Below are 24,861 nucleotides of genomic sequence, written 5' to 3' on the forward strand. Positions count from 1 at the left end.
CGCTCTCTATTAGTTTAAGACTAAAACCGAGTAATGTTGTAATCATAAGATTTGGTCGAGGCACTAAAAGGTAAAGGTGTCGTAGAATGACAAACTGTATTTACCTAAGCATAGATGACTAATAAGTGTTCTGTACATGGTAATGGCATACAGTATGGTGAAAATCTAACACAATTGTTTCTTTCTTCTTATGTAAACATTGTGCAGGGAAAAAACTGCTGGAAAACAGGCCAATCTAAACATAACACCAAGTGTGACGTTACAGTCAAGATTTACGCCCCTAACATCAAATTACAGATTAAATGAATTACAATGTTGTTACAATGCTAAACAGTTGTGACTGAGTTAGCGCTATATGCTAGTAAATGCTATATAGCGTTTAGGCTGAAGTTCTACTATTGACGTTACAGTTACATTTTGCAGGTCCATACTGAAAAAAAAAAACACAAACTTACGACTCCAACAACATGATCTCATGGAAAGTCGTGTTATAGTCACAACATGTTTTATTAATTTATTCATGTCCATGGCATGAAACACAGCCTTATCTCGTGCCTTGAGTACGAATGGTTTTGTTTGTGTCACTTGCAAGAATTTCTAGAAATAGTTTTTCATGTCTGTGGCATGACTTTCTTTTTTGTTTTATTTCATGTATTTGTGGTGAGCAGGATGGGCGAGAGCTGTGGGAGCAGCGCGAGAACGGTGATGCGATTGCTAATGAGCATCACCTGTGAAGCACACTCGTATCCCACGTACGGAGGAGTCAGGAAGTTTAAATGAAGGAACGACGACGATGGAGGATGAGAGAGGACTAGAGGCCTGGATATTGTTTTAAAATGTGTTTGATGTTTTTGTTTGTGACCGGCAGTCGTCTGTGAGGGGCTGCCAGCATTTACTTTTGTTTTGTTGTTGTGTTTATTTTGTATATTAAAGTGTTAAATGTGTTCCGGTTTCCACCTTCTTCCTCTACAAATACATACTTCATTACAGTATTGTTCTCTGTTTTTTTCCTATTTTTAAATCATTGTTGCTTGAGGTTAGGTTTTGGGTTTTGGGTTAGGATGTACTTTTGGTTTCTAAATGTTTTTCTTCCGCTTTTAAAACTATTCTTGCCTGAAGTTGGGGTTCAAGATAGGATGTCTAAAAATTAGTGATGCACCGATGTATCGGCCGCCGATATTTATCGGCCGATTTTTGATGAATTTGAAACCATCGGCATATCAGCAATAGCATGAGAAAGGCCGATACCGATTGTTTAATAAATTAACTGCATAAAGAAATCCATTATATGTAAAAAATGAGTTATTGTTTTTAATAAAATAAATGCTGTAGCAAAAACCACCTTTGAAGGTTGTCATGCTGTCGTCTTATATTTGTTTTAGCTTAATTTGTGCCTCTCTTATTATGTTGGTCAGTTGAATGTTAATTAGATCCAATCCATGTTCAGTAAAAATAATTTGATGCAGAAATAAACTAGCTAATAGACCAACTGTATAGTATTGTATAAAAGTGTTTAAAATCGGTATCGGCCCCAAAAAAATCGTATCGGCATCCCTACTAAAAATGTAACAAAAAGTGATTCTAACCCCAAATGACAATGTTGAAAAAATAGGAAAAAACTAAGAGAAAACAATACATAAAATGAAACGAAAAAGAAAGCCGTGCTACAGACACAAAAAAGACATCCATGCTCAAGGCACAAAAATAAGCTGAATTTCTTGCCATGGACACAAATAAAGTAATCAATAAATGTTTTTGTGACTAGAACACTACTTTCTGTGAGATCAGTCTGATCTCCAAACAATTGATTATTCCTCAAATTCTGTATCTTCGTCTGATACAGGCTGAAACATAAAGTCTGTTTACACACACAAAGAGCTGCTAAAAAGCTGCTCTGAGAAACAGCCAATCAGTGCAGAGCTTAACATTATTATATACCCGCCCCACACATAGGCAACCGAGGCAACGATGTTGGTTAGTAAACACCCCCCTTACTGCTGATTGGCTACAAGTGTGTTTTGGTACTCGGCCCGACATTTGTGTTTTGCAGGTGTCATGCACCTGGGGCCTCATTTATAAAATGCTTCGTAGAAACCATCCTACATTTGATCTTATGATCATTTATCACAAATGCATACATGTGATTCATATACTAAACGTACGTGCAAAAACGTGCATACCCCTTTTCTTTCAGATGTGAATCTTAAACCTTAAAAGTGATGCCCAGCCCATGCGCGACCAACGACCACCGGCTGAACCAGTTTAATCCGCTTACCCGCTTTCTATCCCTACCGTGTCTATATATATATATAAATATTAGTTTCTCCCAAGGGTTTTTTGTCCTTCTAGGATTTTTTCCCATTGGGTTTTCTCCTAGGGGTTTTTTTAGTCCCAGGGAGAGTCAGCCAACTTTGGCTTAACTTAGCACTGTACTGTATACGTTACATTAGTAATACGCTCACTTACACGGTTTATCCTTAGCCGCTATATTCTACTTCTTATACTATCTATTGATTTTCAGTGTTCTACTTTACATCTACTCATGTAAAGCTGCTTTGCAACAATTAACAATTGTGAAAAGCACTATATAAATAAAATTGAATTGAATTGAACCTGTGCGCAGCTGAGCAGTTTCAGAACAACGCCTTTAAGTGATGCCTTATTAATGTCATAGACATATAAAAGAGCTTGTCAATGTTTAAACACAATTTTGAACAGTAATAACGTCTTGTATTTCCAAAAACCTGCAGCAATCAGACAAACAAAAGTGTGTAGGTCTGCCCAGACCCTGACATGCTGCTAAGCTCTTTTCCACGTCAAAGACAGTTTTTTTTTAAATATGGACTTTCCCATGGATTTTTGCGTACTGAAAAAAATTATTCATTCAATTTACACAATTTTTTAAGGTAAGTGGTTGCAATCAATTTATTTAAGCTAAATTTAAACAAAAGTTTTTTATTTAATTTTATTTTACTAATTGTTTTGTTTAAATGTACCGGTAGTTTAAATAAATTGATTGCAACCACTTACCTTAAAAAAATTGAGTAAATTGAATGAATAATTTTTTCAGTGTACCCACATTTTATGATCAAATCTGTGTGTACGCACGCTTTATAAATAATGCACCAGGCCTTTAATAAAGCCACATACATTCTATGTAGATATCAAAGAAGATTTTAACATATTTTTTAATGCATTCTTTGGCACCTTTAAATGTTTTGTTTTAAAAAAGCATGACTAAAATGACTTTTCTACATATGAAAAAAAGGTGAAAACCTTCTTATGTACTCTATGCATTACAGCATGGGTCACCAAACTAAAGCCCACGGGCCGAATCAGGCCCGCCACCCCCCTTTGACCGCCCCCCAGCCCCTCTGCCCCTCACTACTTGAACCGGCCCTATGAGGCAATTTTATTTTTGTAATTGTTTTTTGGAAAGTAATAACATGTTCGCATCTGTTATTTTGTCGATTTTTTTAAGTTATAAAATGATATTTAGTTATAAAATTAACTATATGCTCGTGATCAAGCGGTGACAGCCAACACACGTGCAGATAACTATCACAGAACTGGAAGTGTTCAGGACGGCAAAATAGCTACCGTTAAACGAAAAGTTGATAAGAGGGTTTTCAAAGAACAGTGGACCAACGATTATTTTTTTGTTCAGTGTATGGACCGTGCATTATATGTAAAGAAAGTGTAGCCATTTCAAAGAATATAATATGTGTCGTCATCATGAAACCCGCCACAAAGAGTATGCTAGCTAGCGAGGGTAAGACAGGATTCGGAGGATGAAAGGCGTACTGGCCGCACAAAAGAATGTATTCCTTCACCAAACTCAGGTAAACCAGGCTGCTGTCGAACTAGCTATAAGGTAGGTCACCTACTGTACTAGCTACCCATGGAAAGCCGTTTACTGATGGGGACTTTGACTGTGCCAGGCCAGTAATCTCTACTGCTGGTGGTCATACAATTGGTCTGGGTCATACAATTCTATATAGCTGACCCAGCCCCCCATCACAGTCAGGAACGATAATGTGGCCCCCAGAGAAAAAAGTTTGGTGACCCCTGCATTACAGGCTGAAGATCTTTGCAAATTTGCAAGGTTAATATTTATTATACAGTAACTACACACTAAATATTAGCAGATGTTCGAGAAAGATGTTTCCCCTGCATCCAGTTGACTAAAATTGTGATTTATGATTGGATGCAACAAATTCATCTCTGAGACGTGTACTTGGCCTTAACAATACCCATTGGTCAATAAAGTTCACAATTGTGATCTCATTATCCCTAGCGCAAATATCTCAAGTGTAAATCAATTCAATTAATGACTCAAGTAACATACCAGTCACCTGTAGAACACAAATACATCCATTTTAATTTGAGAAAATACAAAATGAAACCATGTACAATTTATGTACAGACTTTTTGTACAAGACAGTATGTTTATCAGCAGGTTATATTTGACAGAGTCAGGTAGATCAGCTCAGCACCAGCATCTTCACGTCCATTTTAACGTCCCTTTATCCTGTAATGATGAATATGTCAATAATTACATGTATATGATTATTTATTGAAGTGGAAAAGAAAGACAAAAACAAAACAATAATCCATACTCAAGTTCAGCATGTTAAGACTTAGTTCCCTCCGAGTATTTATTCTGTTACAGTCATCCATTTTCTTTATACAGCTTTTAAAACTTGTCCTTTACAGTAGAATAAAATAGCCAAAATATGACACTTGTGTATTACATCAGTAAGGTTTATATGTTACTTAAAAATAGTTCATTAAAACACACTTAAATACATTGACAGATGATCCGGTAGTTCTAGCAAGCATCTGTCAGTCATTGGTCTGATGTTTTTTATTTTTATTTGATATGTTTTCTCCATTTTTAAGGTAACAGGACTTAAGCACATGTTGCATAGGCATGTGCCCGTCAAAATGCCACTTTTCGCTCTAGTGGGTCTTATAGCGTTCCTCCTTTGGTGTTTATACACTGCCTGGCACCATGCTGACATGGAGGCAAAGATGGCTTGGATGTTCTCCATGCCAGTATTAGATGCCATAATTCATACCAACAACTGACTGACTGATGCTAGTAGACAGACACATTTAATGGCACTGATATGATCTGATTGCATGATGTACAAATAAATTGCATGATAATTGAACATTGTACATTTGTTGCAGTGGAGATAAAAATACAAGCATCACCTCGTACCTTATTCTCTCAAGTAGGGAAAAAAAAGAATAAATAAAAAAACGCCAGCTTTATTTTGTAGTTTTGTCATCAGGATTTCTACCTGAGAAAAAGCCTATAAGCAAAACTGATTCAAACTAAAAATGCTGATGACAAAATGGAATGTAAAACCCTTATCAGAAATAACTCTTCAAATGCAACCTGCTGGCCTTACCGTCCCAATGGCCTTTCTGTGTAATTCACCCATCGTTTCATTACAGGAAAAGGACTTTATATAGGAAATAATGTACATTTACTTCAATGAATGACTCTTAATCTTTTTTGTTTTCAGGCTAGCAAGTATGTTATTGACAATCCAATTAGGCGATATATATACATTTGACTCACATTATTATGTTTTGTATTTATTAAGAAATCTACTTGCTACAAAGTGTAACACCAATGTAATCACAATTCAGAAAATCACTTCAGGACAAAGCCTAATTGTCCAGACAAACAGTAAAGCTGAGATCATTTTACTTCAGCAACCAAAAGTGGACTAGAACGGGCAGAATTTTATACAACATATTTTGACACAGCTCGGTTTCAATCATCGACTCGGTGGATGGAAGTTGTTTTTCATCTACTGCTGATTGAAGACATACGTTCTTCTCATTGCACACATTTAAATGCATTTTGATCAAATTACACATGAAAGCACTCGAGCACGTTCCTCTTTTAACCGAGACCTAATTTAGGTCAAACATCGATAAATCTACCGTCAGAACAGAACGAGAAACCTCTCCTCCTCCTCCTCCTCCTCATCATCATCATCATCATCTCTAAATCTATCTGTCTGAGGATCAACATCGCTTTAACTTGGAATTACAGAAAAGTGTCACATCATTTGTTTTCATCTGAAAATGATTTTTAATGGTTTAGCTACAGAGGTCCTTTCAAAGAAGCCTGAAATTGTACTCGAAAGAGGTTTTACTTTTCCTATTTTAGGTTGCGTGATACCGTATGTTCTGTAGTCGGGGACCAGAAAGCGGACCGGTGTAGCTATTACGATATATATTTAAGATACATTTCGAAATAAAGTTCTCTGGTATGTATAAAAATAAGTACAAAATGATTACACTCATGGATTAAAAAATAAGTATGTACTTATGTATAAATCTGAGCACTTGAAGCAAAGTCTGTGAAGCATCGGTTTACGAACTACTGTACTTAAAGGTACAACACAGTTGATATTAAATGAGTGACGTTCCATCCATTTAGTCCATAGCGAGAATCGAGGCTGATAATTCAACAATATGATTGAGCTTACACATTTGTTTTAAACAAATCGCATCACGGTTGGTCACAGAGAACATCCAAGCACTTTTTTGCCTCTGTGTCAACCCTGTGCCAGGCAGTGGCTACACCCAAAGGAGAAACCAATCATGCCCACTTTTGCAATGTGTGGCTATTTAACAGTGTCACGTTAGAGATGTTTCAGCTCAATCATTGTTAAACTATCAGAAGATGATGGTAGTGTATTAATAACAGCAGATTTCTCAAAGAAACGTCACACCAGCAGTCATGGGTGATGGAAAGACATTAACAGAAGTAGTGCATATCCTCAATGTATTGCCAAATTGGAAAGCTACGTTGGGGGACAACCTTTCGCAAGAATTACAAGTACAGCAAACACATTTTCAAATACATATGTGCTTGAACAGTCTACAGTATATGGATGGAAACTTTCCTGATGCCATACAGTGCATTTAGGTTACTTCAGGCAAAAATTCGGTACACACATACAGTGTGCGGGTGTACGGCAACGGCATAATCTGTCACGCAAACATCTGTAAAGCACACCCCTGAACGAAGCCATTCCTTTAACAGCCTTAGCCTGGAAAACCGATCCCATCCTCGGGAATCGAGGATACGCTTTTACTCCCGAGTCTTTATTATGTGTAAAGTTGTAGTGCAAAAAGAAACAAAGGATGTGTGTCTCGATCGGTGCGGCTGATGCGATGCTTCAGAAGAGGATCTTTGGAGAGCGTTTGGATGAAATGAATGACGTGACCCTCATACTCCATGACACGCACCCGGAGTGCATGGAGTCAGGTCAGGGTGGTGGTGACATATTGCAAAGAATCACAGGAAGTAGTTTTTCTCTCTCTCTTTTTTTTGCCTGTTAACATAATTTAAAAAGTGCTAGGGGCTGTACAATCCTTACTTGATTGTCATTATGTACATCACTATGTATACATATTACATATAAAAGTATGGAAGTGACATTAAAGGTATACACAGTTCCGGTTCTACGATCGCGTCGTACCCTCGAGTCACACAAGGGCACGTCAGCGCGGTCACGTCACGGTTTGCGTTCGTCTCTTTTACAGCAGGATGACCCGACTCCCTCCGTGATGTTAAAGGCTGGGGATTGGTTCAGCATTCGTCTTCGACTTCTCGAATGGGTGGAATCAGACTGCTAGTGGATTTGTACTGATTGATTTGGTTGGCCATGTGAGTGCTCATGGGCTTGATTTGAATGTTCCTCGGGTACGCGTTTTCTGCTTCATCTGTAAACCATCTCTTTTCTGCAGGACACCAGGGCGGGAGAGAAGCAGAAGACGGAAATAGCATTAATACGTGTCGTTTTCAGAATTAAACATGTAGTAGATCTCCACTCTCACTATACAGGAATCGTAATTGACATTCAAGATGACAGAGAGAAAACACACACAAACACACACACACACTCACAAACTAGATTTATTACTAATTTTATGAGGCAGCAAAATGTATGGTTTGTAAAAGCACTAATTAAAAATTGTGTAATACTCCACAATATTTTGATAATAAAAAATGTTTCAATGTATTGTCAATTACTTTTAATTATCAATTAAGTTTCCCACTGACCAAACTAATGACACCACAAACCAAACTAGTCAATTGAAAACTTTTTTTTACTATTGACTGTTATAAAATGTTCGATTAGATGTAGGGCGTAAGCTGGCTGCTGTGTGTCTGAATGAATCCCAAAATCAAGTTTCATAAGCGCACCGAAATCATATTTCCTATGAATGTTCAGGGTCAAAGCATCAGATTTAAGCCACACGTAGGGCCGGCGTCTCTCCTCATCACATTCACAATTTCCTAGGCACCGTGTCATTTTCCAGCACTCCAACATTTTCGACTATACCTCTAGCTTGAAATGTACTGCACACCTTGGAGTGTCAGGCTGCGACGAGCCGCGGGGGGAAAGTGTCACGGTGCAGTCGTTTGATGTGAGTGGAGCTGTGCCTGAGGAGGTGCAAGGAGTCAGCCACCTCGCTCCCTTCCCCTGAGTTTACTACTGATGGTGGCACTTACATCGCCCCGAGACATCCTCTGGCTCCATAAGGGTTAAAAGAGCCAATTTCAGCACTGGGACTCTCATCATGGTTCCCTCTCTCGCGCGGATATTTGAGGGGAATTTGAGCTGAGAGCGGAACACTTGTCTGACTTTTCAAGGTTGTGCGATGGTGGCAAAAAATAAAAAAAGACACCAGAAAACTGTAATTGGTAGTAATATGCTGATATGTCAGCATTGGATGGATATCAGTATCGGTAACTGGTATTAGAAATTACATCACTGCTACAAGTAATTAAGTATTTATAATTGGCAGCGACTATTTACACTAAGTAGCGTTAGATACTACTTAACACCAAGTAAAACACTATTATAAAGTATAAAGACTTTGCATAATGAACTATTATGGTTTTTTTTTACCTTAGAATGACCCGTTCTTATCTACTTAAACCGCGGTCCCCTTACATGCAGGTTGCCATTTTATTCGGAGCAATGTTTCTACAGTAGCCCTAAACCTGCTGTACAAAGCCAGTTTTGTTACTACGTTGTCTCAGACGTTGCCTGTGGCAGCTACCGTAATTTCTCATAAAGGGAGGGCTGAGCGGTGGACTGAGCCGTTGGTTGCAATTCACAATCTCACCCCGAGATGCCACTTAAATCTTCACATAGCAACAATTTTTAAGCGGACATATCAAGAGACATTTTCCACGTTTTTAGTGCTATAATTGGGTCCCCATTGCTTCTATCAAATGTGAAAAAGATCAACCCAGTAACCTAGTTTTGGTAAAGCATTCACTGCGAGTAGGGCTGGGCGATATGGCCAAAAAAATTATCACGAAAATGTTTTCCATATCGGTCTATAGTGATAATTATCATAATAAATGACACATCTTTATTCATGTCAAATTTAAAGGCAGATTTTTGCTGCACAATGAAAGTTGTAAAAACCAGATTATAGTTTATATACTGTATAATTATAGTTTTAAACCACTTTTAATTCAGAACATGACAAATACGAATACTAAAATCTTGTTTTACTCTTCAGGCATCTGTATTATTAAATGTAAATATATTTGTTATGAAATGAACATTTCTGACACAGAAAGCAGCAGGTTACTGTCACTTTAAGACCCAAGACAGACTGCTTTAAGTTTAAATATACTGATAAACATCCAGCTGTCTATGTTCACTTAAACAAGAAAGAAAACTTAGTTCAGTGATCACGCGTGTGTTATACGAGGTATACACGCTGATAAATAGATGTCAAGAGTGTCACGTTGCTGTGGGAACGCACAGTCGCACACTTAACAGTATATTCATTTCAATGGAGGATCGGCTGTTTTTCCTCAGCTTCCCTTAATTTTTGAATGTCCTGTAAATATACTTTTAAAGCTGTGCGGACCTGTGCGCGCACAAGGCGGACGCTGTAAGAAATACAGTATACTGTAACTATTTTGTCTGCCGTGTTCCGAGCTTTGACAAAACCTGTTTGCCCGTCCAACATTACACAAAAGAAAAATGTTTCCGCGCATTTTGATTCCGTGACTCTGTCCGCGTTATCCGCATTACGGAAATCATAGGGCCCTAAATTAATAACTTGCCTCATCTTACTCCACTCCTTCAAGTCTAACTGACACTGTGATTGTAAACAAATACTGCGTGCGGCATCCGAAAGTGCTTGTGCATAAACATTACCGTTCACTTTTTGAACGGTCAGTACCGCTTTATCGCCAGATTTTATATCGATATAATTATCGAATTATTGCCCAGCACTAACTGCAAGCATGTGAAAAAGGTCATTGAAATTGGGCTCCCCCTGTGATGTCAGAAGGGGATAATACCGCCCTTTAATCTGCACTGTCCAACCACGACACTGCCATTTAGTGCAGAGATCAGCTCATTTGCATTTAAAGGACACACCCAAAATGGCATAATTTTGCTCACACCTACAAAGGGGCAATTTTAACATGTTATAATAAATTATCTATATGATATTTTGAGCTAAAACGTCACATATGTACTCTGGAGACACCAAAGATTTATTTTACATCTTAAAAAGTCTGGTGAAATGTCCGCTTTAAATGTGCTGTTATACAACTTGGTGTATATTTTATCAATTAATTATTTTAAGGTCAATATTGTACTTTTTTGGTGACAAAAAAATTCGATAGAGCTACATGTAGCAACAATGTACAGACACACAGACCTCACACACATTCTTGAAACAACTAAAGAAAACCTAATAGGAGATATATGAACAAAGAAACTGAAGTGGAGGGGACTACTGAGAGAGATCACTGAGTCTATCAGATGAGCAGAGAGAGAGACAGGGGATGAAAGTCAACCACATGCAATGCTGGGATGATCCTAAGCATGACAGAAGTTACTGTAGCAGCAGCAGCCATTTGCTTTTTCAAAGAAAGCAAAGCTGAAAAGTAAGGCATGATTTCCTTAGAAAGTAAAATCAAATCCCTCTCATAACAGTGCTCCACAAGGACAGAGTTATGATTAAAAGATCCCACAACAGGTGCTGTATCATGCAGAATTATTAACTTGCATACCTGGGCCCATTCTATTCATCCTTGTTGCACTTTAGAAAAAAAAGTGGTCTATGTAAGTTTTACAGTTGAATTAACAGGACTCAAACAGAATCATCATATTTGGTCTACATTTTAAGTCTTGCCAACTTAACTAAAATGCATTTAATCATTTATTATTAAAGAGCGATGCAAAGCAAATAATTTTTACTAAGAACTATATCTAGTACTAAGCTACTATTAAAGAATGCAAGGATTATTAATTGATCAAGCACTGTACAATATGCACACTCTTTAATGCACTTCTCAGATATGAAACATTTGCTAAGGCAAATAAAACCAAAACTATTCTATAAAACTAGTATAAATCTACTTTTATATCTAACTAAGGGGGAAATGCTAAACGTTTCGAAATTAAACTTTTTAGGGTTTTACAACTTCCCATGATACCTTGCAGCAACTCTTCGCTCTCCAGTAGAGATCTCATACAATAACATCATGGAGAATGTGAAGAATAAACATTTTCAAAGATTTCAATTACCTACCCACTAATCTGTTAATTCAAGGCAGGATTGTTTAGTAAAATATACACCATAAGGGCTCCTGCCCCTGCAAGGCATTCAAGGACGTGTAAAACCATTTCTGCTATGACGACAATGTCTAGAAACATTGCGTGAAAAAATTTAAAATCACTGAAGCAAAACTAAAAATAGGCCACTAAGACGGACTATAACATGATGCAAACAAACAATGATTGGACAAACAGGAAGGAAGGCAACCAATGAGTTTCCTTGCAGTTATTGTTTGCGTTTATGTATGATGACAAATTATCTACGCTCTCTATACACAAATTCTGGTACGAAGACACAATTGTACATTTATTCTTTATAAAACTTAATACTCACTAAACGGTTCTTTCTAGAGGTCTGCACAGATCTGTTATTGTACGTCTTCTCAATAATGTTGAAATGGGGAAATAGGGATTATTGGCTATTTTTATTGTCACTAAGCACAATAATGTGTCTCGTGTAAATTCATCAGCTGAGATTGGTAAAAAAATATGGTTAAAAAATAGGAAAGTAAAATGAAAGCATTCTTGCTGGAATACTAAACTATTTAAACAACCATAGAAAAATTGTTTTAGAGATTATGAAGGGATAGTTCACCCAAAAATGATAATTCTGTCATCATTTACTCATCACCCACATGTTGTATTAGATATTTTTAGCAATGTTTGTAACCAAACCATTTTTGAGCACCACTGACTTCTATAGTACAGTAGTATGTTTTTCTACTATGTAAGTCAATGGTGCTTCCGTTTCCTGCGTCATTATAAAAATCTTCCTTTGTGTTCAGGAGAACAATGAAATTTATACAGGTTTTGTATTGGTGTGCCTCATACATCTTGAAAAGTAAAGCCGCTGGCTCTTTGGATGCCCCCTGGTGGCTGGCTGCAGTACAAGTCATAAACCCCGCCCTCTCCATTCAAACAAAGAGGACTCGGCTCTAAATAAAAAACAATACATTTCCAATAAAATTTTCCGAAAGATGGTTTTGGTACTTTAAGGTAGTTGTCATCACGCTGATATATTTTCAATTGTTCATTTTTGTGATAAGTTTAATTTTAGCAAGTAATTTGATGCTATAAAAACAAGACGTGTCCACATGATTGGCGTGATTGAATTGAGCATGCGAGCGTTTCGGTGGGAGTTGGATATCGCGGCTCCGCCTCTGGCTCCACGGACGCTTTTTTCTGCACATACCCTGGCTCCAAACTGACATTTTTACGTAACATGGCAATGCCCATGGTCGGACATTTTTGGCTTAAATTCATTACAATGGAAGAAAGCGACATCGGGTCGTCCATCTTTTTTTACAGTCTATGGTTTTGTAACAACATGAGGGTGATTTTCATTTTTGTGTAAACTATCCCTTTAAAACTTAAAAAATCTGACTATTAATGCTAAACTCTCTTTCAATTTGGAGCGCAGACTTTTATTATCATTTCTGCATGATGATGTAAAATAATTGTTAAGTAAAACTTTAAACAGAGCAACTAAAATATTTGAAATAACTGTGGACAAAATATTGCAGAATTTTCAACATTATTGAGAACTGAAGTTTGCTTCTCATGTTTTATTTTTAACAAGACAACAAAATAACTGTTCTCTAGGACTGACCACTACCGCAACAACCCCCTTTCAAAACAGAAAGGATGCCTTGCATCAAACAATCGAAACAGATCCTGCGGGCAGACCTCTAGTTCATCTATAAAACCTACAAACCTCAGTATATAGCTGTAACGTGGTTGTAGTAAAAATGCAGCAGCGTTGTGCAGACTGATGCTAGTATGATCCTGGGTTAAGGTGCAGTTGAAATGAGGCAATGATCTTATGGTCATAGAGTTCAGTATGTGGTCAAGGCAAGGGCCACATGCACATAACAATAATGGAGCAAACACACACACACACACACACACACACACACACACACACACACACACACACACACACACACACACACACACACACACACACACACACACACAATTATAGTTCATGTAAGTCTTCTAAAACCACAAACATTTACAGACTTACGCATACAGTCGCTCAACTAGGTTAAAATAATACAGTAAATGAAGGCCAAGAGGTTGAGCATCTTACTTCTGTTTGTCACGTGCTTCGCGTGCTTTGCTGCTGCGGTTTTGCCGGTTTGTGGGGGGGATGGAGTGGACCGATGAGCTCTTCTTGCTGGATGAATGGGAGGAATGGGAAGAGTGGGACAGACTCGCTCTGGACTGGCCAGCGTTGTGGTCGAACTGCATCAGACAGAAGATCAGATCCGTGGGCACCAGCTCGAACTCGTAAGGCGGGTTTGTGATGACATATCTGTGCACATGAAGTAAAGACACACACATTCAATTAGTCTCATACAGAAAAGTCTACACTGTCAGAAAAACAGTCACATGGGCAGTACCTTTTAAAAAAAATACATCACAGTACTTCAGAGGTACATATTGGTACCAAAGTGTGCATATTAGTGCCTTAAAGGAACAGTATGTAAGAAATGTATATCAATCAATCATAAAATGGCCCTGATATGTCACTAGACATTAAGAAATCTTTTTCATTTTAAATACTTATATCACTGACAACAGTGGTCTGGCCAGGATATTGTCATTTAAAAAGTGGAGTTGCAGCCCTCAACTGATGTTTATGTTGTCATGTTGTGTATTGGCGACCAGTCGTGTTATTGCAGCACCAGTTTTAGCCACAAGATTTGTGATTGCAATACCAGTTTTGGCCACAATCTTACATACTGTTCCTTTAAAGGTACATATTGGTACATAAGTTGTAAATATTAGGAGCATTGACCCAATGACAGCTAGGGACCATTTTTTGACAGTGTAATTGTTGAAATAGGACACAATGGCCTGCACACACATAGTCTGTTTCTATTTATTAAAATATCTATAATTTAATATTAAAATATGTGCTTTATTAGACATTTGCGGGGTCAACGGTATTTCAAGCATTCTAACTTATTAAGACTGTTTCCTTTTACTAAACATAGGCAAAGTGTCAAAAAAGCAGTTGGACGTGTTACAGAGTATTTATGTGCGAATGCATTTCGCCAGGGTTCGTACAAGTTTCGGAAAGTTTTTACAGCTTACATATCATGGGTAGACCTTACGTAGCATTTATTTTTATGGGCACTTTCCCTAGAAAACCACACCCACGTATCAATCATTGGGAGAGCGAGAGCCGAGGACGCTAGAAGTCACAGGCATCACTTCACGCGCCAGCTTTGTTTTGTATATCAAAACTCAACAATGGCACAAAAGAAAAACTGTGTTTTTGGATGCAAGGATAAGAAAGCCAGCATTATGGCAACAATGGATATAGTTTGTTTATCCGGGGTAGCACCTGAGTTTTGCGCGTGTGTTTGTTCAACGCTGGATTTCGTTGAACAGCCCCTCCAGAAAAACGTAATTATGCGATTTTTCAAATACGCTGCACTTTCGCTGCATATATTGCAGATTTCCACGCGCAAAATATGCAGGGGATGCATGATTTCATAATCCCCGTATTTTCGTAGCAAAAAGTCACATATATCTTTAGCAGAAAGTTAAAAAAATTTGCATTTACTTCACACAAGCGCAGCCATGTCCCCTGTTGCCATGGGAATGTTATGAAATAACGTAGTTACGTGCCATGAACATCATTAAAAAGCTGCAAGTTCCCACAGTTTTTGTAAGTTCCCGGAAATTCATTGCATAAATATCCCACATATTCCATCGCATTTTTTAAGAAAACATGCCACAAGATCACAGGTTTTTGCCCGCAACAATCACAAAAAAAACCTCAACATTTTTCTGGAAGGACTGGTTGAAAAGTCCCAACTGGGTCATGAGTTGCATGCAGTAAGTAAGACTTCTGTGTTATGTTGGAAATCGGCACGCAAGTGCATAAATGTAAATGGCTCGAACATGTAGTGAATCATAAGTTATCCAGTTTTCTAGTTAGTGCACTCAACAGTGCTAGTAATTGAGACATAGGCCTTATTATCCCAGTTGAGCTTCTGTATACGCCTGTGACAGTAATGTAATGGACTGAAAGCCCATTCAAATGAAATGGGAAAAATGAAAAGCTCACCTTTTCATACACTGGCTTGGCGCACCTAAGTGTGCATCTCGTAATCTATAGATGCCGAAGCACAGCATGTTGTACGTTTTTAATGCTTTACAAAATAAGTCTCCGTAGCAGCCACCGTCCTGAAAAAACACAACCACAGTTCTTTAATCATTTATAGTCTATTAATAATTTATAATATTCAAATACAATGCATGTCAGGTTTCACAAAGCCAACAACGGTACTTCAACCAACAATATTCTCTGCATACACAGATACAAAAACATTTCTTCAGATCTTTGCATGTTCAGCTCCTTCACTTTGCATTAGCGGTCAGGGACTGCACTGGACGCGGGAACGGCCACTGTTGGGTGAAGTGGCAAAATGCGTCAGCTCCTCTTAACCATCCACTTACCCCCAAGTCTGCGAAGGGCCCGTCGTACAATGCTAGCTGGGCGACCCGACACCTGTCCCTGTTAGCCAGCGTCTGTGGCGTGCTGTAGCCACCTCTCAGAGCGTTCTCCTCTGCCAACAGGGCCTCCAGCTCCGGAGTGGCGCCTCCCGTGACCAACGTCCGGATCAGGGTGAGGATATTATCATTGAAGTATGTCTGCCAAGATAAGGGAGAAGATCCGGACGTGAGCACCATTAGAGTCACAACTCAAGACAGTCCGGATTTTGGAGCTGTCCTGAGTGCTGTTATCTAGACCCTGATCTGTCTCGTCTCATTTCACTCCCTGGGAAGGGAAGAGACACAGGAATGCAATTACGCCAGCTGTTGTTGCTGTCTCCTCCCCACGCCATCCATTTTGGTATCACCAGTCGTGCTTAACAGCGGCGCATTTTGCACACGAGGCCATTTTAATTATCATTATTGTAACTAATTGTTTTTAGATCTCATAACAGAATGAGGGGGGAGATTTTTCATTCAGATTTAGCGAGAATGGTTCTGTTTTGCATTTCCTCAAATTAATATGTACATATATTTTCATTATTAAATTTCACAATCATGTTACAAATTTAAGAAGAAAAAAAAAACAGATTTTGTATGATGTCAACCGGCTTCTTCACCGTTTGCCGATACAGCAGATTGCTGATAAAGCTGTCAAATAATTAGGTAGAAAAATAAAAGCTCATAAGGTGCTTTGTGTGAGCACCAGAGCGCCGTGTCACCGAGGGCCCGTGCTAGAGTGACACCTCTCCGGGCCCCTGACAGCAGCATTCAGCCGAATGATGGATGAGAGCTGTCTATTAGCAAGCTTCACCTTTGTCCAGAGTGAAATGCACTTGAAGGCTGCTTTGTTCTAACTTCACTCAAAGTGAAAGGTACTGGAATTAAGCCATCATACGGATAGGGGAGATAGCAGCGGTCGTAGGTGGAGAGGAGAAAAAACGAAAGTGAAAGGGGAAAAAACGTATCTTTCCCATTCTACCCGAAATGACACTGTTAGGAGATTAGAGCTTTTGGACCCCGTAGCAGCCCACCTTGCGTGTCAAGGTACGCCATTAAAGAAAACTTGAGCACTTACCTTGTTAAAAGATCTAATAAGACTCTTGAAAGTTCATTTCATGACACATTATGTGAGGAGTCTTGGCAACAACTTTCCTTTTGATGTCACCGCAGCTGACAGTGCTGTCTGATCAATGTGCCATTTCATTTACAAACCTCTGCCTACTGGTAACGCCTGAGCCCTACATCTAAAGCAGCCGCAGGATCTCTCCTTCTTATACATTACTGCAGAAATCTCAGACAAGCTTTTATGTTATTCTATATGACATTTTATGATAGGAGAGAGAAATGATTGTCTGAATAGTGGTAACACAATGAAAAAAATCTCAATTCAAGTGAACTAAGTGGCTGCTTAGGGGCCTTTGGCCACCATGGAACCCCCAGAAGATTTTCAGTTCAAGCTGTTCATCTAAAATTGAAAGTCCTGAAATTATCTTATTAAATCGCAATATACTTGTAATGCAAGTTTTTTTCAGACATTCTGCGATACCATTTCCAAGGTATAAGCTGTATTTACACAAAATTAATTAAATCATTAAGTCATCTAATTGATTTGATATTTACATTTAAAGGTCCCATTTTTCCTCATCCCATTTTTCAAACTTTAGTTAGTGTGTAATGTTGCTGTTAGAGCATAAATAATCCCTGCAAAATGATAAAGCTCAAAGTTTAATGCCAAGCGATATATTTTCTTTAACAGAAGTCCCCTTTCAAAGCCTACAGCGAACGGATGGTTTGGACTACAGCCCTCTACTTCCTGGTTGAATGATGTCAAAATAAGAGTTTCTGACTAAACTCCACCCACAGGAATACATCAGTCACCAGCTAAGCTCAAACGGCTCTGCTAATCTAAGATGCTTTTAAATCACAACACACTAAACAAACTACACAATCAGAACTCGTTCATAGAACAAGACAGACATCCGCCTGTTTTGAGGACAGTGAAAACAGCGCTAAAATTGTGTGAAAAGTACCGCGTTTTGTAAAGATGAAACATGAAGACATGTTTAATTGCTCACCATAAACACAATCATAGCTTCAAAAACACAGTAAAAACGGGACCTTTAATATACAGTATATTACAAATATATATTTTTAAAAGATATTATAACTAAAATTTTATTTTTACCTGGTGTACCTGCTGTATGTTGCTTAAAAATAAAATATATTGTGCTCAATTGAAAAGTTTGAAAATAACACATTTTAGTGTTGCAATACGGCAACAGCGTGAAAGCATGGTATTTTGGCTGAAAGGATTACTCCACTTACTCCAAAAAAATCTTGATAATTTACCCCCATGTCATCCAAAATGTTGTTGTCTTTCTTTGTTCAGTCGAGAAGAAATTAAGTTTTTTTAGGAAAACATTCCAGGATTTTCTCAATGTATTAGACCAGGGGTTTTCAAACTTTTTGTGTGTGTGGACCACTAATCAAGAATTTTCGCGTACCACCTCATAATACTCATAATAAAATATGTCTACACAAAGTCCTGAATTTATCTGCACTTCTAAATAGGCTTACTAGCACTAAAACTATAACTGGTCATAACATAAGTACATCAGATTCTTAAAACATATTCTTAAAAAAGATATTTTTCTTAATAAAATATATTCTTTTATATTTTATTTTGCCTTTACACGGACCACCTGCAGTACCATTACGGACCACTAGTGGTCCGTGGACCACAGTTTGGGAATGGCCGTATTAGACTTTTTTGGACCTCAACAGTTTACAGTTTCAATGCAAGTTTAAAATTACAGTCTCAACGCCGCTTCAAAGGGCTTTGATCCCAAACGAGGCATAAGGGTCTTATCTATCAAATTGATTGTCATTATTAGCAAGAAAAATAAAAAAATATGCACTTTTAAACCACAACTTCTTGTCTTGCACCAGCCGTGTGACCCACCAGCGCGAGCTACATATTGCGTAAACACGTCGAAGGGTCATGCATGACGTATGCAAAACTACCGCCCCAGTGTTTACAAGTGTGGGCAAAGAGGACAGTTCAGACGTTGTTGTATGTGGAATGATACTAATGAATGTCTTTGTGTTAGTTTATTGTTGAAAATGGTCCGTAAATGTGTGTTTCACATATTTGATGGCTAGTGCAAGACAAGACGTTGTGGTTTAAAAGTGCTTATTTTTTTATTTTTCTTGACAAAAATGACAATGGTGTTGCTAAATTAGACCCTTATGACTCGTTTGGGATCGTTTAGAGCCCTTTGAAACTGCATTAAACTGCCATTTTTAGCTGCATTGAAACTGTGAACAGTTGATGTCCAATAAAGTCTACTAAATTTAAGAAAAATCCTGGAATGTTTTCCTAAAAAAACTTGATTTCCTCTCAACTAAACAAAGAAAGACAAGCATATTGAATGATATGGGGATGTGTAAATTATCAAGATTTTTATGAAAATTGAATATTCCTTTAAGGTTATCATACTGCCAAAATCGCTTGAAAGGCAATGTCTGAGTACACCTAATAACATTGATATTGGGTTTGTTAGATTTATAGAGTGTAAATAATCAAGCGTTGACAACAGTCAATCATAGGGCACCGAGGGGCCCTCAATAAATTCAGTCCCCTTAAAGGCTTAGGGCGGCCATGCTGAATTGATGTATTCATCAGTGATAATATCTTTAAAGGTCTGCTAATCTGTTTAAAGGAATTTAGACTAGAAAAATTTATGAACGTGGCAGCTGTTTAGACGGCTAGATGGATGCTAACTCACCGCACTCATCAGGGAGTCCAGTACGCTGATTGCAAACGCTGTACCGCAGGCGAACGGCTGGGTCAGATACAGCTCCGTATCTGGGTCATCATCATCGTCTTGGTCCAAAAACTGAACGTTGGAGTCATTCACTGCAGTACAGAGAGAAAAATTAGAAAACTGTCAAAAGAAGAATCTGTCGAAGTCCTATAACAGTCAGGACAGGAGATTAAGGGTGGATAAGTGAGAGAGTTTCTCACTACACGTCGGAAAACAGATGTCAAATAAACAATAGGATGAAATAACAATAATAAAAAACTGCATGCACCTCAGTGAGCCTGCATGCAGAAAATAATAGAGATTTAAATATTGACCCATAAAAAATGATTTAAAGAGTAACTAAACCCTAAGCCAACTTTTTTTAGTTAATGATCTGTAAGAATGATGCTTTATTAGTGCTGTTCATTGATTTTAGTAAGTTTTTTGACATTTGGATGTAAAGTGTTCCAATACCACAATATATGGTGTAAAAACGTCTGAGTGCTGCCCTCTTCAGGTTGAACGGTGGCTACTGCAGTTGAATTTTCCTATTGGATGTTGGGTCCAAAAAATGACTCGTGACGTAAGCAGGTTCAAGATCACCACACCCTTGTTAGATCTCACCACACACTTAGTTCGTCCCCTCTATCTCCTTGGGATCTGCCCACTTTTCTTGCATTTTTCAAATATTGCCAGTGGGTGGAGTCAGGCTCTGACCAGGGGTTTAGTTACGCTTTAATCTACATAAATTAGTTTCTGAATAACCCAGGGCGTGTTGTAGTTCGGTTCTTTCGGTTCTTTTGGTCCGGACCAAAAAAGAAACCAATTTATTATGCGTTCACACTGGCATTTTATCAGCGAACCTAAAGATAACTTTAATTTTGTACAGCGCTTCGTAAATGCGTTATCATTTAGCCCCATTCATTCCTATGGCTCCAAACAAAAGTTTTATTTTGGGCCACCATACATACTCGTGTAAATAGGGAAAACATGGAAGTGTTTGGTAGCTTCTAAATTCATCCTTGTTTGGAGTCATCCTGTAGGAATGAAAGGGGCTAGGCTAAATGCTAACACATTCACAAGGTGCTGTAAAAAAATTAAAAGTGCACACATTGAAAACATATAGGTATATATTAATTTGTCTAAGTTGAGGTAAGAACATAGTAAAATATTGGAAAACGGTGGTGTTTTCCTTTAACAGTAGTTAAATACTTTTTCCAGCAAGTAGCGATGTAGCGCAACAAGACGCTACATAACGTTGTTGCTTTGTAATGCCTTTTAGCAAAGAGCAGCGCTGAGCGCAGGAGCGTCTTCTTCTCTTCTTAGATCACAAACTCAAATTCATTACTGCCATCTACTGTTCTGTCACACATCTTTGCAGATCCAATTGTCAGATGCTTACGTTCCAAACGTGCAAGAGTAACGCCGACAAACTCGTATTATAATGTCCGTGATGGAGCAAGGCATGATGGCAGAATCTTAAGTTCATGTCTCTTAAAGTAACAAACTGTAAAGCTTACTTATTCTTTTGTACAAATTAAAGATTTGTCTGTCTGCATTGAAAACTCTAAGCACATATAAGTGAGTAATAGCCATTTTAAGAATTAATCCTCCTGCTTTATTGCTTTTATATCAAATTTCTATTTTAAGTGCAGTGATGAATCCTTTTTTCCCATTATTACAAAATCCAATCTGTCCTGCCACAGTTTTGTAACAAACCTACAAAAACACTAATGTTGTGTTTGCGCCACTGCTTTAGGATCTGTCAATCAAACAGAAAAGAAATCCATATATTATACGTTTATCAAACCACATTAATTAATTATACCTTAGTTTGTTTGTATTAATTATTAACAATGATTCACCATTATTATTATTATTATTATTATTATTATAAAGAGCTGAAATAAAAGTAATTTAAAATGTTTTTCTGCTCTCTATTTTTTATGTCTATTCATTGGCAATTTTGCAGACTTTTAGATTTAGATAAATATTTGTGTATTGTGTAGTTCACAAACTCAAACAATACTGAAATCATAATTGTAATACATTACATTGTTTTAAACCCCCAATCATTTTCTTTAAAAATTCTACATCAACAAATATATTTAGTTATTTGTAATATAATGTCATTGTAAAAAAATCTATGTGGTTTTAATGTAGCTAGCTACTTTGCATAACTTGTAGTGCAGCTAACTACTTTTTCAGATGGGTAGCTTGGCTGTAGTTTAACTACTTTTAATGATAAGTAGCTTGTATCTTATCTAACTACAGTTTCAAAGTAACTTCCCCAACACTGCGGATACAATCGACTTAAAAAATTATCTAAGCGGTTTGTCAAAAAAATCGGATAAAGGCAAAAAATTGGAATTGGGCATCAAGATTTGCAGTGTAAACCCAGCCTAAGTGCACATTTATAATTGTACAATTGTGTTGCATCTTGGCAAAAGCAACACATTTTTATGTGACACCTCTTGCCTACAATTTCTCAAAGGGCATGGGGCATTTATTTTAATCATACTAAATCATATTCAAATTCAAATGACAGCCCCTATATACAATAATATAATGTACAATAAAACACTTACAAAACAGAAAGTCGAAGTAACAAAGTAAGTACTACATCAGACAAGAATACCAGCAAATATGTCCGCTTATAAAGAATAACAAGCTTTTAAACATCAGTATCTTTGTTTGGACAACATGAAAAAACTGACCGCTTTGAGGCTATTCTCTGTATTATCTCAGCGGCCAGCATATCGAGACAGTGCCCTAAAATCCCACTTTGTCTGAACACGACCTAACACAAATCTTTGTTTCACTCTCTTTCAAAAATCTGGGCTTCAGAGATTAGGCCCAACATCAAAATAAATATATAAATAAATATTAACAGCTTAAAGCGAGCTTGGATCTGAAGGTATTTTTCGTTTTATAATTTGATTTCTTCCCACACTTCCTATGAGGAACAGAAATGTCAGTCTTTCAGACAGGCCACTGATGAAAAAGAGCCCGGGCCAAAGAAACTGAACTGCAGGGAGATGCTATGGAAACAGCCACAAGGACACAGTCATATGATCAAAGACCCAGTGATGCTTTAAGAAAAAATGAAAAAAGGCCAAAAAACAAGACAGTCAATTTCAACCAGAACTAAGGATAAAAATGTGTTCAAAGTGATGCCATGGGAGCAGGCCCCAGCTGCAGCGAGAGAAATCAAGACAAGCCGATGAGGCGGTGTATCAGAGCAGCGGAGGACAAAGGCACAGCTTACCCAGTTCTGTTATCATTTGTATGTTGGTTCCAGTGTTTTTTTCCTGATTGAATGAAACCAAAGGCAGTAGTTTGCCAGGCTTAGCTAATGATGATAAAACAGCGTTGAGGGGAGACAGTTATTGAAACAAGTTCAAAGCCATAGAGAGAGAGAGAGAGAAAACATAAATGAGAGCATCATGTCAAGAGTGGGATTAGAAATCTAAAGGTACAGTGTCAGAATCAAGCGCTTCTCTGGGAACTCCACAGTTCAACATTGTTTGTTCGTGATAACTGGATATATTTTAGGCTTTGGTAAAGTATCTACTGTAATGCAAATGTGGGGAAAAGATTACTATGAAGCGTTAAAAAGAAAAAACAAAGACCTGCTTTGAACAATGCATATTTTTCTTGTGTTTCTTGTATATTCTCAGATGTTCTCATATCACTGACATTGCAGGTCTGATTTAAAAGCGCCTATGACGATTGTTTGTGTGGATCACTGAAATGTGTACCATCTACTGATAAAGATGATGTTCAGAAAAGTAGACTCCTTCTACCTTTAGGCTAAATCTTTTTAGTGCAATAAGAAATGTATAGTTTTACAAACAAAACTTTAAGTGTCACTGAAGGTATCAAACTATGATGCATAAAGAAAAAGGTTAGGGATGCTAATATTGCAACTTTGGGATATCAGTAAAGTGACGCAGAAATGAAAATGGTTGCAGTTCACGATATAAGCCACTCTTCTCCAATTAAAATGTGTTCTCTTGTTTCCCTTTATTTATTTATTTTGTGTGTGTGTGTGTTTGTGTGCATATCCAATGCCGTTTTACCCCTGTTTTTATAGACTCCAGTGCTGTTTTATGCATTTCTTTTCACACGTAAATGCTGTCTGTTGCACATTACACATTTTTATGCTGCTACCAACTGCTGCTATCATAAGTGTTCGGATGTCTTCAAGCACTCTTTGTTGTACTCAGAACCATAGACTGTACACTGGTCTGTGCTATTTTTATTTGTTTTTATTTTTATGCACCTGTCTTGTGTATTGTATTGTTTTTGCACTGTATTCTTTTTTTGTCTGGCACTGTTTGCACTAGTTTGCACACAAGCACTTTATGTGGCTAGGTTAAACTACATTTTAGTCCCTGGCTCCGTGTTATTTTTTTGTAGTTCAGTGTATGTAGCACCATGGTCCTGAAGAAACATTTTGCTATGTAATCATTTCATTTTACTATGTTCTACACTGCTAAACAGGCAAGTGCAGGGAGGGGTTGAGGGTGCATGAGCCTCTGCCCCTTTGTCCAATAGGCCCTTTTTGAGGCCCAAAGTGCCCTTTTCCGTACAGAAGAATGGGAACATCCCACCCCCGTTAAAAAAAGACATTCACAACCGATGGGAAAGCGAGCGGAACACGATTACGAATGCCGTAACGCGAACAGAATATCTTGAACCAGGCAAGGATTAACACAGTGAAGTGCCCCAGGGTGACCAAATTTCAAGTGCCCCTCCCAAAAAAATTATACATTATATTATATCAGTTATAGAAGAGCACCTGGGGTCTCATTTATAAAGCGTGCGTACGCACAGATTTGATCGTAAAATGTGTTTGTGCAAAAATCCATCCCAAAGTTGATGTGGAAAAGTTCTTA

At 37.8% G+C, this 24,861-nt stretch overlaps 1 protein-coding gene across 21 annotated transcripts in view; it reads right to left on the minus strand.

The window, feature by feature from the left end:
- Window positions 1-4,358: 4,358 nt before the first annotated feature.
- Window positions 4,359-24,861, minus strand: part of kcnma1a (potassium large conductance calcium-activated channel, subfamily M, alpha member 1a) — a 279,908-nt gene continuing 259,405 nt past the window's right edge. For 8 of the 21 annotated variants that reach the window (XM_073812910.1, XM_065297218.2, XM_065297210.1 and 5 more), the window contains 7 exons: window positions 23,229-23,312; window positions 19,943-20,073; window positions 16,116-16,310; window positions 15,724-15,842; window positions 13,732-13,956; window positions 11,093-11,121; window positions 4,359-7,776 (listed from right to left, as the gene is read on the minus strand). In XM_073812910.1, coding sequence (XP_073669011.1) covers window positions 7,625-7,776; window positions 11,093-11,121; window positions 13,732-13,956; window positions 15,724-15,842; window positions 16,116-16,310; window positions 19,943-20,073; window positions 23,229-23,312 — 935 coding nt within the window. In that variant the 3' untranslated portion in view covers window positions 4,359-7,624. The remainder of the gene's footprint in view (window positions 7,777-11,092; window positions 11,122-13,731; window positions 13,957-15,723; window positions 15,843-16,115; window positions 16,311-19,942; window positions 20,074-23,228; window positions 23,313-24,861) is intronic. The other 13 variants (XM_065297219.2, XM_065297216.1, XM_073812907.1 and 10 more) reach the window with 3 other exon arrangements.

Source organism: Paramisgurnus dabryanus, chromosome 20, assembly GCF_030506205.2.
Source record: "Paramisgurnus dabryanus chromosome 20, PD_genome_1.1, whole genome shotgun sequence".
Taxonomy (NCBI): Eukaryota; Metazoa; Chordata; class Actinopteri; order Cypriniformes; family Cobitidae; genus Paramisgurnus; species Paramisgurnus dabryanus.